Source organism: Bubalus kerabau, chromosome 1 (assembly GCF_029407905.1).
Source record: "Bubalus kerabau isolate K-KA32 ecotype Philippines breed swamp buffalo chromosome 1, PCC_UOA_SB_1v2, whole genome shotgun sequence".
Taxonomy (NCBI): domain Eukaryota; kingdom Metazoa; phylum Chordata; class Mammalia; order Artiodactyla; family Bovidae; genus Bubalus; species Bubalus kerabau.
Window position 1 is genome coordinate 210,084,392 of NC_073624.1, and position 17,271 is coordinate 210,101,662.

General features: G+C 38.0%; 1 protein-coding gene and 1 pseudogene across 1 annotated transcript; one reads left to right on the forward strand and one right to left on the reverse strand.

The window, feature by feature from the left end:
• Positions 1 to 12,475: 12,475 nt before the first annotated feature.
• Positions 12,476 to 14,509, forward strand: LOC129626960 (olfactory receptor 49-like). The gene is made up of 2 exons (XM_055546464.1): positions 12,476 to 13,363; positions 14,363 to 14,509. Exons 1-2 carry the CDS (start codon positions 12,476 to 12,478, stop codon positions 14,507 to 14,509), a joined length of 1,035 nt encoding a protein of 344 aa, XP_055402439.1.
• Positions 14,510 to 15,730: 1,221 nt separating this feature from the next.
• LOC129627011 (syntaxin-17-like) lies at positions 15,731 to 16,923 on the reverse strand (annotated as a pseudogene).
• Positions 16,924 to 17,271: the final 348 nt, after the last annotated feature.

Consider the following 17,271-nt stretch of genomic DNA (forward strand, 5'->3'; position numbering starts at 1 on the left):
GAAAGACAAAAGTATTAAAGTTGTAGCTATAGTAATTAATAAGGGCACAAGAGAGAAATATGACTGGTAATACAAAAAAATAAAATATTTTAGAAGGTAGTAAATATGCTGAGCTTAAAGCTAAGTTGTTATCAATTTAAAATAGACTGTTATGACTTCTGATTCAAGATGTCAGAGTAGAAGGACACGTGCTCATCTCCTCCTGTGGGAACACCAAAATTGCAACTAGCTGTTGAACAACCATCTACAGAAGGATGCTGGAACACACCAATAAAAGATTCCCTAAATCCAAAGACAAAGAAGAAGCTTCAGCAAGATGGTAGGAGAGCCGCAATCACAGTAAAATCAAATCCCATACCAACCAGGTGGGTAACCCACAAACTGCAGAACAATAATACCAAAGAAGTTCTCCCACTGTTGGAAAGGATCTGAATGCCACGACAGGTTTCCAGTCCTGGGGATCTGATAAAATAGAATAGAGTAAAAGGAATGAAAAGAAATGAAGACAGCCTAAGACACCTATGGGACAACAGTAGGTACACTAACATTCACATTATAGGGGTCCCAGGAGAAGAGAGACAAAGGACCTGAAAAAATGTTTGAAGAGATAATAACTGAAAACTTCCTTAACATGGGAAAGGAAATAATCAACCAAGTCCAGGAAGCACACAGAGTCCAAAGCAGGATAAACCCAAGGGGGAACACACCCAGACACATAGTAATCAAACTAAAAAAAAAAATTAAAGACAAAGAAAAAATATTAAAAGTAACAAGGGAAAAATGACAAATAACATACAAGAGAACTCCCATCAGGCTGTAACAGGAGGAAAAGGGGCAGGGCACAACTTTTGAAAGAATGACATAGCCCAAGGACACAACAAAAACCAATTAGAATCAAATGAGACCAAGATGGCAGACAAGACTAGACCTTAGTCCTCAATCAACAAATGAAATGACACACCCAGAGGTGCCATGACAGTTCCACAGCACTGTTAAAAGACCAAGGAGAGGGAGGTGGCCCAAATCCTTGAAATTTCCACCCCTTCCCAAAAATAGTTGAAATAATCCTCCCATTCATTCAGTTCAGTTCAGTTCAGTCTGGCAGTCATGTCCAACTCTTTGCAACCCCATGGAGTGCAGCACGCCAGGCTTTCCTGCCCATCACCAACTCCCAGGGATTACTCAAACTCATGTCCATCAAGTCAGTGATGCCATCCAACCATCTCATCTTCTGTCATCTCTTTTTCCTCCTGCCTTCAATCTTTCCCAGCATCAGGGTCTTTTCCAATGAGTCAGTTCTTCCAATCAGGTGGCCAAAGTATTGGAGTATCAGCTTCAGCATTAGGACTTCCAATGAATATTCAGGACTGATTTCCTTCAGGATGAACGGGTTGGATCTCCTTGTGATCCAAGGGACTCCCAAGAATCTTCTCCAACACCACAGTTCAAAAGCATCAATTCTTTGGTGCTCAGCTTTCTTTATAGTCCAACTCTCACATCCATACATGACTGCTGGAAAAACCATAGCTTGGACTAGATGGAACTTTGTTGGCAAAGTCTCTGCTTTTTAATATGCTGTTTAGGTTGGTCATAACTTCGTCATTCCAAGGAGAAAACATCTTTTAATTTCATGGCTGCATTCACCACCTGCAGTGATTTTGGAGCCCCCCAAAATAAAGTCAGCCACTGTTTCTGTTGTTTCCCTATCTATTTGCCATAAAGTGGTGGGACCAGATGCCATGATCTTAGTTTTCTGAATGTTGAATTTTCAGCTAACTTTTCCACTATTCTCTTTCACTTTCATCAAGAGGCTCTTCAGTTCTTCTTTCTTTCTGCCATAAGGGTGGTGTCATCTGCATATCTGAGGTTATTGATATTTCTCCTGGCAATCTTGATTCCAGCTTGTGCTTCTTCCAGCCTAGCGTTTCTCATGATGTACTCTGCATAGAAGTTAAATAAGCAGGGTGACAATATAGAGCCTTGACATACTCCTTCCCTGATTTGGAGCCAATCTGTTGTTCCATGTTCAGTTCTAGCTGTTGCTTTTTGATCTGCATACAGATTTCTCAGGAGGCAGGTCAGGTGGTCTGGTATTCCCATCTCCTCCAGAATTTCCCACAGTTTGTTGTGATCCACATAGTCAAAGGATGTGGAATAGTCAATAAAGCAGAAAGAGATGTTTTTCTGGAACTTTCCTGCTTTTTCTATGATCCATTGGACTTTGGCAATTTAATCTCTGGTTCCTCTGTCTTTTCTAAATCCAGCTTGACTAATACAATTATGTAAAGTTTAAAAATAAAATAAAATAAAAAATAGATAAATAAATAAATAAATCCAGCTTGAACATCTGGAAGTTCTCAGTTCAAGCACTGTTGAAGTCTGGCTTGTAGAATTTTGAGCATTACTTTGCTAGCATGTGATATGAGTGCAATTGTGCAGTAGTGTGAACATTCTTTGGCCTTGCCTTTCTTTGGGATTGGAATGAAAACTGACCTTTTCCAGTCCTGTGGCCACGGCTGATTTTTCCAAATTTGCTGGCATATTGAGTGCAGCACTTTCACAGCATCATCTTTGAGGATTTGAAATAGCTCAACTGGAATTCCATCACGTCCACTAGCTTTGTTCGTTGTGATGCTTCCTAACGCCCATTTGTCTTCACATTCAGGATGTCTGGCTTTAGGTGAGTGATCACACCATCATGGTTATCTGGTTCATGAAGATCTTTTTTTGTATAGTTCTTCTGTGCATTTTTGCCACCTCTTCTTAATAGTTTCTGCTTCTTTTAGGTCCATACCATTTTTGTCCTTTATTGGGCCCATCTTTTCATGAAATGTTCCTTTGGTATCTCTAATTTTCTTGAAGAGATCTCTAGTCTTTTCTATTCTATTGTTTTCCTCCATTTCTTTGCATTGATCACTAAAGAAGGCTTTCCTATCTCTCCTTGCTATTCTTTGGAACTCTGCATTCAAATGGATATATATTTCCTTTTTTCCTTTGCCTTTAGTTTTTCTTCTTTTCATAGCTATTTGTAAGGCCTCCTCAGACAATCATTTTGCCTTTTTGCATTTCATTTTTTGAGGATGGTCTTGATCACTGCCTCCTGTACAATGTCATGAACCTCTATCCATAGTTCTCTAGGCATTCTGTCTATCAGATCTAATCCCTTGAATCTATTTGTCACTTTCATTGTATAATCATAAGGGATTTTATTTAGGTCATACCTGAATGGTCTAGTGGTTTTCCCTACTTTCTTCAGTTTAAGTCTGAATTTGGCAATAAGGAGTTCATGATCTGTGCCACCATCAGCTCCCAGTCTTGTGTTTGCTGACTCTATAGAGCTTCTCCATCTTTGGCTGTAAAGAATATAATCAATCTGATTTCTGTATTGACCATCTGGTGATGTCCATGTGTAGAGTCTTCTCTTGTGTTGTTGGAAGAGGGTGTTTGTTATGACCAGTGCTTCTCTTAGCAAAACTCTATTAGCTTTTGCCCTGCTTCATTCTGTACTCCAAGGCCAAATTTGCCTGTTACTCCAGGTATTTCTTAACTTCCTACTTTTGCATTCCGTCCCCTATAATGAAAAGGACATATTTTTGGGGTGTTAGTTCTAGAAAGTCTTGTAGGTCTTCATAGAACCATTCAAGTTCAGCTTCTTCAGCATTGCTGGTTGGGTCATAGACTTGGATTACTGTGATATTGAATGGTTTGCCTTTGAAATGAATAGATCATTCTGTTGTTTTTGAGACTGCATCCAAGTACTGCATTTTGGACTCTTTTGTTTACTATGATGGCTACTCCATTTCTTCTAAGGGATTCTTGCCCAAGGTAGTAGATATAATGGTCATCTGAGTTAAATTCACCCATTCCAGTCCATTTTGGTTCACTGATTCCTAAAATGTCGATGTTCACTCTTGCCATCGTCTGTTTGACCACTTCCAATTCTTTGTGACACCATGTAATACACAGTCCAAGGAATTCTCAGGCTACAATACTGATTGGATTTCCTTGCAGTCCAAGGGACTCTTAAGAGTCTTCTCCAACACCACAGTTAAAAGCATCAATTCTTTGGCGCTCTGCTTTCTCTATAGTCCAACTCTCATATCCATACATGACTACTGGAAAAACCATAGTTTTGAGTAGATGGACCTTTGTTGGTAAAGTAATTATGTCTCTGCTTTTTAGTATGCTATCTAGGTTGGTCATAGCTTTTCTTCCAAGGAGCAAGCATCTTTTAATTTCATGGCTGCAGTAACCATCTGCAGTGATTTTGGAGCCCCCCAAACTAAAGTCTCTCATTGTTTCCATTGTCTTCCCATCTATTTGCCATGAAGTGATGGGACCGGATGCCATGATCTGAATGCTGAGTTTTCTAAATGTTGAGTTTTAAGTCAACTTTTTCACTATCCTCTTTCACTTTCATCAAGAGGCTCTTTAGTTCTTCTTCTAAAGGTCCCATGCATGCACTGCTGCAGTAAGTGCCCCTGACCCATGCTTCTGCCGAAGACTCCTAGACACTCACAGGCAAGTCTGGATCAGTCTCTTGTGGGATCACTGCTCCTTTCCTCTGGATCCTGGTGTGCACAAGTTTGTTTGTGCCCTCCAAGTGTCTGTTTCTCGAGTCCTGTGTAAGTTATGGTGGTTCTATGTTGGGTTTAATGGTGACCTCCTCCAAGAGTGCTTATGCCATACCCAGGTCTGGTGCACTCAGAGCCCCTGCCCCTGAGGCAGGCCACTCTTGACCTGAACCTCTGCAGGAGACGCTCAGACACACAGCTCTGGCTCAGTCTCTGTGGGGTCTCTGGGTCCTGGTGTGCACGAGGTTTATTTGAGCCCTTGAGTGTCTTTCGAGGGTATGGGGTTTGAGTCTAAACATGATTTCACCCCTCCTACCATCTTGCTGTGACTTCTCATTTGCCCTTGCACCTGGGGTATCTTTTTTTGGTGGGATCCAACATTCTCCTGTCAACCATGGTTCAGCAGTTAAGTTTTAATTTTGGAGTTCTCGCAGAAGAAGATGAACACATGATACTCTGCCATCTTAAGGATATCTCATTAAATTCTCATGCTTGAAACTTTCTGCTTTAGTCTTCTGCTACCAGCCAAAGGAAACTCTTCTCTCAAAGGGCTCCTCACCCTTTGGAGAGCCATCAGGATCTCAAATCACCACAAGATCTTTTCAAGGTCAAGTTGTCCATCATTTCAAATTTTGCTGCAGGTTTCTTTTCCTTAAACTGTCCTGCAGGTCAGAAGTCCTAAACATCAAGGTGTCAGCCAGGCTGTCTTCCTTCTGCAGGCCATAGGGAGAATTCATTTCTTCTCTTTCTCCATATTCTAGAGTTGATTTCACTTTGTGGCTTGTGGGCCCTCCCCCAGAGAGGTGGTTATGTGCAAATGAATTGACTAGTCAGTGTAGGCTTTGAGTTGGAAAGTGGGTATGATCAAGACTCAGCACACATACGCATCTGATCAAAAAACTGAGACATTCTTTAGAAGCTTAAAAACAAACAAACAAAAAAAAAAAAACAAAACAAAACAACAACAAAAAAAAAACAAGAAAATGGATTATCCCTTGGAGTTTTCAGAAAATAATATATCCATGTTAACAGACTGATTTTAGTCCAGTAAAATACATGTAAGATTATTGACTACCAGAAATTTAAGTTTAAAAATGTGCTATTTTCAGTCACTTCTTTTGGTAGAAAAATAAAAATATATATGGAAAAAAAATGTTAACAAAATTTGTAGTTTAATGTTGAAAATTAAAAAAAAAACATTAATGAAATGTTAAAGTGAGTGAATACACCAGGGTTTCTAAAACTAGATGCTTCATCACTACAAATGCCACAAATATTGAAAAGGTAGCATGATATAGCATAAACTTTATGTCATTTTAATGATAACTTTGATGAAGTTAACATGTGCCATGTGCTAAGTCTCTTAGTTGTGTCTGACTTTTTGCAAGAATCCTGGAGTGGGTTGCCATGCTATCCTCCAAGGGATCTTCCTGACTGAGGACTCAAACCTACATCTCTTATGTCTCCTGCATTGACAGACAGGTTCTTTACCACTAGCACCAATTGGAAAATTGACATTTTTTTTTTTTTTTTGCCAAAAAGGTAATAATAATGATACAATAGAAAACATTACTATGGCCTGCAAAACATCTGCAGAAGAATTTATAGATCCGCATGACTTCATAAGTGAAATTTTGTGAATATTATTAAGGTTTATTTCCCTTACACAAATTATTTCAGGAAATAGACATAAAAGAATTCTACCCACCCATTTATGAGCTCAGAAAGACCTATAATAATATTGCAATTATTATAAAGTTATGAAAATATATTATAGTATTACTATAATAATAAAGTATAATTTTAACTGAGAAGGCAGGAGGAGAAGGGGATGACAGAGGATGAGATAGTTGAATGGCATCACCAACTCAATGGACATGAGTTTGAGCAAGCTACGGGTGTTGGTAACGGATAGGGAAGCCTGGCTTGTTGCAGTGCATGGGATTGCAGAGTCGGACAGGACTGAGGGACTGAACTAAACTGATAACTGAGAAGAACATGACAAAATTAATAGCCAGAGAACAATATTCTTCATAAATATAGATAAAAGAGTCCAAAATATAAGCAAACATGATCATGCTCTCTATTGAAAGGCTAATATATCATAAACTATTGATACATATTCAAGGAATGAAAGTTTATTAAAGTCTTCAAAAAATCAGTTTATCATTTACATGAATAAATGAAAGAAATGATATGATCAACCAAATAAATATATGAAAATAATAAAGGTAAAACTCTATTCGCAATAAAACCATAATAGGTATGAATAGAACTTCCCTTAATGTCGCAGCCGTTAAGTGTATAGTACAACTTTTGGGAAAAAAAAAAATTGTTAGCAGGGAAGTCTTTATTTATAGAATACATTTGGCAGGATGGATCAGCCTGTCTAGGATTCCTTATAGCATATAGCACGTTATGTATTTATTGACTAGGACTTCCTGGTAAATGTCATGCAAATTAAAAATGATATGTTTATATAGGACATGTTTCTTTAACCAAATCTTTGTATTCAATACATGTGCTGTGATTACACATATTATACAGGAGTATCAATTGCACTCATCTCACACGCTAGTAAAGTAATGCTCAAAATTCTCCAAGCCAGGCTTCAGCAATATGTGAATCATGAACTTCCTGATTTTCAAGCTGGTTTTAGAAAAGGCAGAGGAACCAGAGATCAAATTGACAACATCCGCTGGATCATAGAAAAAGCAAGAGAGTTCCAGAAAAACATCTATTTCTGCTTTATTGACTATGCCAAAGCCTTTGACTGTGTGGATCACAATAAACTGTGGAAACTTCTGAAGGAGATGGGAATACCAGACCACCTGATCTGCCTCTTGAGAAATTTGTATACAGGTCAGGAAGCAACAGTTAGAACTGGACATGGAACAACAGAGTGGTTCCAAATAGAAAAAGGAGTTCGTCAAGGCTGTATATTGTCACCCTGTTTATTGAACTTCTATGCAGAGTACATCATGAGAAATGCTGGACTGGAAGAAACACAAGCTTGAATCAAGATTGCCGGGAGAAATATCAATAACCTCGGATATGCAGATGACACCACCCTTACGGCAGAAAGTGAAGAGGAACTCAAAAGCCTCTTGATGAAAGTGAAAGAGGAGAGTGAAAAAGTTGGCTTAAAGCTCAACATTCAGAAAATGAAGATCATGGTATCCGGTCCCATCACTTCATGGGAAATAGATGGGGAAACAGTGGAAACAGTATCAGACTTTATTTTTCTGGGCTCCAAAATCACTACAGATGGTGACTGCAGCCATGAAATTAAAAGACGCTTACTCCTTGGAATAAAAGTTATGACCCGCCTAGATAGCATATTGAAAAGCAGAGACATTCCTTTGCCAACAAAGGTTCATCTAGTCAAGGCTATGGTTTTTCCTGTGGTCATGTATGGATGTGAGAGTTGGACTGTGAAGAAGGCTGAGCACCGAAGAATTGATGCTTTTGAACTGTGGTGTTGGAGAAGACTCTCGAGAGTCCCTTGGACTGCAAGAAGATCCAACCAGTCCATTCTGAAGGAGATCAGCCCTGGGACTTCTTTGAAAGGAATGATGCTAAAGCTGAAACTCCAGTACTTTGGCCACCTCATGTGAAGAGTTGACTCATTGGAAAAGACTCTGATGCTGGGAGGGATTGTGGGCAGGAGGAGACGGGGACGACAGAGGATGAGATGGCTGGATGGCATCGCTGACTCAATGGACGTGAGTATCAGTCAACTCCAGGAATTGATGATGGACAGGGAGGCCTGGCTGTGCTGCGATTCATGGGGTTGCAAAGAGTCGGACATGACTGAGCGACTGATCTGATCTTATCTGATCATATATTAAATTGAGTTGGAAGGATGCCCTGATATATATAGTACTTCTCTGAAAAACTTCATTGAAGAGCTAAGAGTTCACCAGGAGACTTAGAGATCAAAAACACTTAGATATTTTTGTGTTTGAAATTATACATTAAAAAAAATGGTACTAAATGAGATCTCTGGGTTTTCTAAGCATAATTTGACAGTTCAGTAATTTGTATTATCTCAGTTGAAACTCAAAATTATACCATGGAATACAAGAAAGAAATAAGAGAAGAAAGAAAAATTCAGGTTGATTTAAACTTGATATATTGGAGAAGGCAATGGCACCCCACTCCAGTACTCCTGCCTGGAAAATCCCATGGATAGAGGAGCCTGGAAGGCTGCAGTCCATGGGGTCGCCGAGGGTCGGACATGACTGAGCGACTTCACTTTCACTTTTCACTTTCATGCATTGGAGAAGGAAATGGCAACCCACTCCAGTGTTCTTGCCTGGAGAGTCCCAGGGACGGGGGAGCCTGGTGGGCTGCAGTCTATGGGGTCGCACAGAGCCAGACACTACTGAAGTGACTTAGCAGCAGCAAACTTCATATATAGAGAGATGTTAGCAAAATGGAAGGCCAAAAATATCTTTCCCCTACAAAGACAGAAAGTTAAAAACAATATAGGGCTAGGGAGACTTTGAGAATTCTAGAGACCAGTTGAGAAGCTACAGCACAGAGGATGATGTAAAATCATGAAAGGATTCAAGCAAAAGTGGTAGGAAAATTCAGAGCATTTGCATACTTATTTATGATATTCCTCTACCCAAGGAGAATAGTGAAACTGGGAGGAATCATGTATATCAAGATTCCTTCTTCTGGATTGAAATAAATAGGGGACTGTATGTTCAATATTTTCCTTGTCTGGAGGCATCCCAGGGAACTGGTTTATGTGCAGCTTCAGTGTGTTCATGGGCCCTATGGCAGAGTTTGGTAGCCACTGAAAATAGAGGCAAATACCACTGCAATTTATAGCTACCTGTAGTTCTAGAAACAAACACTAAGTAGAATAAGAGATCACAAAAGGTTTCTGAGGTTCTAGAAACTTTAGGTGTGATGAGTAGTGAAGATCTTCAGTTGCTTAAAGCCAGTATATAAGGACTTCATTCAACTGGTGTTCCAGGGGTAAAGAATACACCTACCAAAGCAGGGAACCTGGGGTCCACCTGGTCCAGGAAGATTTCACATGCCATGAGGCAACTGAGCCCACACACCACAACTACTGAAGCCCATGTGCCCATTCTTTTTTAATAATTTTAATATTAGACAAAATTTATAATTTTTATTTATTAATTTTGTGAAATTTGACTGACTTTTGATATCACTTTTATTTATTAATTATGTGAAAGAGCATAAGTCAATGTAACAATATGGTCTATGTTATATAGTTTCTATAAAATTAAAAAAGATATAAGTACAATTTTTGGAAGAGTTTCCAAGACATAGCATTCAATAAATGTAGTTGGTGATTATGCTGCTGTTGCTACTGATAATGATAAATATCAAGATCCTTCTCATGACCTGATGCCTGTACATGACATTATACAGTAGTTGAAAGACTGAGTCTTGAGCAAAGCATCTGTAATGGTTTTGCTGAGTTTAATGTGTTTCTTATAGAAATTGTGTTTATAAGTTCTCACTTTTCTAATTTGGGGCATTTTTACTTTTCTTTTAATTGGATTTTTAAAATAAATTATTCTCTGGAGGCTATTATACTAGTAGAAACCCTGCCCTTAGGGAAGCAGAAATAATGAACTCAGGCTTTCCTTCCTTTTCCAAGTTCTAATAATCTACAGATATACACTGGCACTTCATAGCTGTGAATCATTCATTTGCCAACAAAGTATTTAAAAATTCACATATCAATATTGTTGCAATCACCAGACCTTGTTTCTTAACTTTCTGAGGCTGTCAGAAGAAGGAAGTAAGCTATGATTCCAATCATAGACAAAACCCAAATCCTGAAGTTACAGAGAAGGAACACCTGGAAACCATACACTTGAACATTCATAACAATTTTGAGGTATGCTTCAGCACGTAAGGAGAGAATTTACCATATTCTTTTTTAACTGATACTTGGTTCACATTGCTTTTGCATTCTTTGTTTGTTTTCCCCAAAACTATCATTTCCTCCTGTTCTATCTCTTCTTTTTGTTTCGTGATACATGAAGTCGCTCAGTTGTGTCCGACTCTTTGTGACCCCATGGACTGTAGCCCACCAGGCTCCTCCATCCATGGAATTTTCTAGGCAAAGAGTACTGGAGTGGGTTGCCATTTCCTTAAGCTTAAAGCAAAATTTTGGAATTGATTGAATAAATCTTTATTGTTTCCAACTGAGTTTGAGCAAACTCCAGGAGATGGTAAAGGACAGGAAAGCCTGGAATGCTGCTGTCCATGGAGTTACAAAGAGTCAATCATGACTTAGTGACTGAACAACAACAACACCTGAATCTTTAGCTTCTGCCCTGCATCACTATAGCCTTTGAGATGCCCATCAATTGTTCATATTCAAACCAATCATTTATGAGACCACAAGAAAGCCTCTTTCAAGTAATATACGCCACAATTACTTTTTCCTTATTCATCATATCCATCCATATTCCTTTTTCTTTGCAAGATTATAGTAAAGTAAACTGGTTGCAGTGTTTCATACCAAGCCACTGTATTGACAAATTTAGTTCATATTTATTTAAATACCGAATTTGTGTTATTGTATTAAGAATGGTCATTGTTAAGAATCATAGTGCTTTAACTTTAATTTTGGTCCAACTTATTCCTCTTACTCATAAAAAGTGTAACATGCATGAATCATATATTTATCTGTTTCTTCATTATGCAGTAAATAGATAATAGTAAAAGTGAGTAAAAGAATAAGCTAACAAACATTTAGGATCAGAAAAAAAATGGTACAAAAAAAAAGACACAGGGTATTGTCTTATTTCTAATCCTCTTATGTAAATTTTAGTTCACTTCTGTCATGCTCATCCATCACATCTATTGAAAAGTAGCAACAAAAATTCCCACTTATATAAAAATAGTCCTTTCATAACATAACAATATAAATTTTTATGTGTTTTATGATTTGGAATTTGAAATTAGCCCCGATCCAAACCTTTATTTTTGCCTATCCAAAATATCACCATAACCATCCAGCAAAATCACCTTCTCTCTAACAAGTGTCCTGTTTTCTCTGTGCTTTTGGCCCTTGTTTTCTAGTATAAGAATACAAAATTATGCTTTCACTACTTCTCTTGGGAATATTCAAAATTCAAAAGTTTCATTTTTCTACTCCCTCCTAGCTGAGTATTTGCTCTGTCTCTCTGAATTCTAAGAAACATATAATAAATATTAACAAGTCATTTATTTAAACCTTTCCCTTACTCTTGAAATACCTGTGAATATCTCATTTGCTATAAGATGTGATTCTACATGGAAATTACATAAAGTTGACTTATAGTGGCCAATCTAACAATACAGTGTCTAGAACTTGGAAGTCAAAAGTAATGAACATATTATATAATCATGTTGTTATTTATTTTAGCATTTTTCTTCTCAATGATAAGCCAGCTTTGAAAGACATTTTGTACATATATAATCATATAGAATTAGACTTTATTGCAACTTTTCCAGCACTCTGAATTGCTTTACATCTGAATGGATTAAGGACACTGTGATGTGTTTATCCCAAAGGACACTCTATGCATCTGTTCACAAGACTTCTAAAGAACTAAATTCACTGTTAGGTTCTCTACACTGAGGGGAAACTCACAGGTCTTTCAACAGGATATTTATCACAATCTTATTGTGGAACTAATTCAACTATTATGAGTGAATTTCACACTTGAACTCATATCTGGCATAGTTTATCTCAGAAGATGTTTATACACTGGAAAAATAATTATTTGTTTTTATTGTTTTCCTTTCATAAAAAGAAAATATAGTTAAAATCTATATGTGGATTATTTCCAAGATTTAGATACATAGACCAATCATAAACTTCTTTTTTTTATTATGCCAGGCAGAAGTGAGAAATTATGGATCAAAGAAACAAGACCATTGTCACTGAGTTCATTCTTCTAGGATTTCAGAACGGGAAAGAAGTAGAAATTCTTCTTTTTTCTGCATTCTTGCTTATGTACATGACATCTCTGATTGGCAACACCATGATTATCCTTTTGGTGTGTGGTGACTACCGTCTGCATTCACCCATGTATTTTTTTGTAGCCAATCTTTCTTTCCTTGAGGTTGCAATTACCTCCACGGTGGTGCCTAAGATGTTAGCCAACACATTTTCCCTCACCAAAGCAATATCCTTTGTGGGATGTCTTACACAGTCTTTCTTCTACTTTCTCTTGGGCTCCACAGAATTCTTCATCTTGGCTGTTATGTCCTTTGATCGATACGTTGCCATCTGCAACCCACTGAGGTATGCCATCATCATAAACAAACAAACATGCATATCATTGCTTCTGGGATCTTACATAGGTGCATTTTTGTCAATTTTGGCCTCATCAATATTAACTGCCCCTCTGCCCTTTTGTGGGCCAAATGTAATTAATCACTTCTTCTGTGACAGTGCTCCTGTGCTAAAGTTGGTCTGTGCAGATATCTCTGTGGCTGAGCTGGCTGACTTTGTCTCCTCTGTTGTGTTGCTATTGGGTTCCTTGCTCCTGACAGGAGTGTCTTACACATATATTATTATTACTATCTTTAGAATTCCCTCTGTCCAGGGACGACAGAAAGCTTTCTCCACCTGTGTTTCACATATCACTGTAGTAACACTTTACTATGGAAGCTCCATCTTCATCTATGTCCGCCCACAAAAGGGCAATGTGACGGATGTTAACAAATTTGCCACAGTGCTAAATACCATTGTGACACCAATGCTGAATCCTTTCATCTACAGTCTTCGAAATGAGAAAGTGAAAGATTCCTTGAGAGATGGTGTCAATAAATATGTGATTATGCTAACAAATTTAAGATCTTTACAATCTCAAAAATGATATCTTTACAACAAAGATATCTTCATGTCTGGCATTAAAGTTATTTTATCATGTAATCACTTCCAAATTAATATGCTCACATAAGGAAGGACTTCCTTTGTGGCTCAACTGGTAAAGAATCTGCCTGCAATGTGGGGGACCTTGGTTCCATCCCTGGGTTGGGAAGATCCCCTGGAGAAGGGAAAGGTTACCCACGCCAGTATTCTGGCCTGGGGAATTCCTGAACTGTATAGTCCATTGGGTCACAAAGAGCTGGACATGATTGAGCAACTTTTTTGCAGGGGCTTCCCTTGTAGCTCACTTGGTAAAAAATCTGCCTGCAACGCAGGAGGCCTGGGTTCAATTCCTCAGTTGGGAAGATCCCCTGGAGAAGGAAATGGCAACCCACTCCAGTATTCTGGCCTGGAGAATCCCATAGATAGAGGAGCCTGGTGGGCTACAGTCCATGGGGTCGTAAGAATTGTACACAACTTAGCAACTAAACCTCCCATAAGGAAGGAATTAGGAGAGCATATGTTACTTTCCTATCTCTCACCAGGTTCAGCTAACAGTGATTCATATAGATCTAAAAAATTATACATACATTCATAACAGACACACACATAATGACAGAGATGAGTGATAAATATGTGATTATTCTATTTGCCTATGCCTCTAGTGTTTTAAAAATCAAATTCATGTACAAGCAAAGGATTTAAAGTCAAACAATGTCAGGATTGGATGTCTCTGGTTTAGGCAGTTCCTCAACTTTACTGCAGAACGTTAAAAAGAAAAAAAAAGTATACTTTTAAAAGTATCAATATTTTTTACAATTAATGCATATGTATTGCCTTAATAAAACAGTATAAACATTATTTGAATTTAATTTGAAATATTGTATATAGATTATTTGTTATTTAAATTTTTGTTTAATTCTAGACTGATCTACTCATGGCTCCATATTCCATATCTCTTACAGTGTATAACTATTATGCTCCTATTTCTGTGCCAGAATGTGATGATAAATCTACCTGTGGCAAAAGAATTCACCAAAACTTAGAAGCTAATCATTCACAGAAAGAATAGAAGAGTGACAGAAACATATCAGATTTTTCTATCCAAAATCTTTTTTTTAGAATGGTAGGAAATTACTACAGTCACTGAATTTTCATGTAAAACCATTTATAAGAAGAGATTTTTTAAATGCTAATGTTAATAATAATCTGCAAATTTCAACATAACAGCCAGATCACATTACCTTTTCACTATTTGAAGGAGCCTGTAAAATATCTTAATTAGATATAAGAGAGGAAATCATTTAAAAATTGGAGAAGGCAATGACAACCCACTCCAGTACTCATGCTTGGGAAATCCCGTGGACTGAGGAGCCTGGTAGGCTGCAGTCCATGGGGTCGCTAAGAGTTGGACACGACTGAGCAGCTTCACTTTCACTTTTCAGTTTCATGCATTGGAGAAGGAAATGGCAACTCACTCCAGCAAGTGGAGAATCCCAGGGATGGGGTAGCCTGGTGGGCTGCTGTCTATGGGGTCGCACAGAGTCGGACATGGCTGAAGTGACTTAGCTGTAGCAGCAGCAGCAGCAGCATTTCAAAATTCTTAGTTGAATGTGAAGTACAATCCATCATTGTTACTATAAATTATACATTTCACAGGAGCCAAATTGTCTCCTGTAAGAAACAAGTAATTTTTTTCCATTTTCTTACACTATTTATTTCCTTTACTGTATAATATTGTTAGGCAAAAATGCAATAGGGCTCACCAAATGGATTCTATTATGCAGTTCAATCACGCTTCTTGCTAGATCCTGTTTTCCCTATTTGATATGAAAAGCTCTTAAACTTCCATTCTTTTCTCTGCTAAAATGCCTAAATAATCTACATTTAGGAGAAAAAGAAACATATTTATAATATGCTTAACCTTGGAGTCTCCAAGTCAGGGTCATGGAAGAAACTGTTCCGAAAACTATCCTTCCATAACCCAACATGTCCACACATCACAAGTCCTTATCAAAGTTATGGGTTCAGTTTTCACATTTCCAGGTAAAAATTCTGCTCCCTGCTAGCCCTTAAACTTTACCCGACAAATATTGTCAGCCTCAGGCCAGGCTCCTAAGTCTCTCACAACTCCACTAATACCCAGCAAACTGCAAAATATATCCCCTTATTACAGTTCAATCCCACTTGAGTATCTGAAGCCACTGTTTTGATATAATCATATTCTGAAAGCCAACTGAGTGTCCAACAGCAGCAAAGGTCCTCATTAGAATAGACATGCTTGTGTCAATAATTAGTAAAGTTTAGTTTTTAACTGCATTTTTTTGTCAGTTGGGCTGGGGAGAGCTGGACAGCTGGAAGTGAGCTTCACCATTATTTTCTTTTTTTTTTTTTGTATCACTTTTCCACCTGTGAAGCGCAACACCCCACCACCAAGTGCAGCTGCAATTTCTGACACTTCGAAGCATCAAGGCGGCCAATCCAACCCTTCACCACTCCTCCTATGAGTGCACCTGCCACAGGCAGGGCTGCCAGCTTGTATTTCTCAGCCTTCCCCAGGTTTTGGTTCCCTCTTCAACATTCACAGCAGCACTGTTGACATGGTCTTCAGGGCTGTCAATCTTCTCCTGCTGAGAATTCACTAGGAGAGAGAAATCAGTGGGACCACTTGGTTAAGTTCAATTAAGTCTGCTTCTAAGGTCTCACATGATTCTTCAGCATTTCAATCTTAAGGATTTTCAGGCAACGCATACATCTGAGTCATACTCTGAGGATCATCTTCATCTTCAGTAGTGTGAAATGTTCTCAGTCATGGATCTAAAGAAGGCTGTAATAATGTTTCTTCATCATTAAATTGTTTCTTAAGTTCTTCTACAGATTCTAGATGGAGTTGGAAAAATCCTGCTGTTGCAGCTGACTCGTCTTCAACAGAATCTATCATTCTCTTTAGAAGTCCTAGGTCACCCTTTTGAACTTTCAAACAAAGCTTCTCCATTCCTCCAATATTGCAGCAGAGTTGCTGAACTGTACATCCTGCATTGACATGCTCTTCATGTAACTGGTCCCATGTCCAGCACCTCTAATATTTCTCAGTATTTATCTGGCACTTTTGTAACATCTCCAGGTCTGTTGGGATTATCATTTTAGTTAATTTCTGGATAGCTGGTTCAGAAAGGCATAATTTCACTTTTTCTTCATCTTCAGACATCCTTAAAATATGTTGTGCTTCTCCTACTTGCAACAACTGTCTTCTCCACTTATGCAGAAAAACCTCCCACAATGGTGCTTGAGGCTGGTTAGGTAGGCATGGCACAGATGTGGGGGCCAAAAACAAGTAATTTTGAAAGAATTCTGTTGGCATAGAAGGTGGTTTAAATGCACAAATCATAAAGATACTCTTCTCATATACAGCCTCAGTTTTTGACCATTGAATACTCTGTAAATGATCCAAACATGTCTTTAGTCTGTGATTAAAAAAACCCAGATATAAAGAGCTACAACGATCTGTATTTATTTGTCAATTAGTGTCAGCTTCTTTATAATCAATTTTCCTAATTCCTAGATATTAATTTTCCACCCTCAATTTCTCTGACTTGAAAATCTTGACTGTCCCTCTTTTAGTAAAAATAGTGATTGATAACAATATTTTTATTTATATTAAAACAATAACTCAAAATGCACTGTTGTTCCTCAGCACCTAGCATAGTGCCTGGTACATAACATTTTTCAATAAATTTTTGAATATTAAAAAATATCATTGTCTAAAATATCTCAAATGCTAAAGGCATATTAAAAGCCTATCTCATTCTACCTCCATCCTGTACCAATTCACTG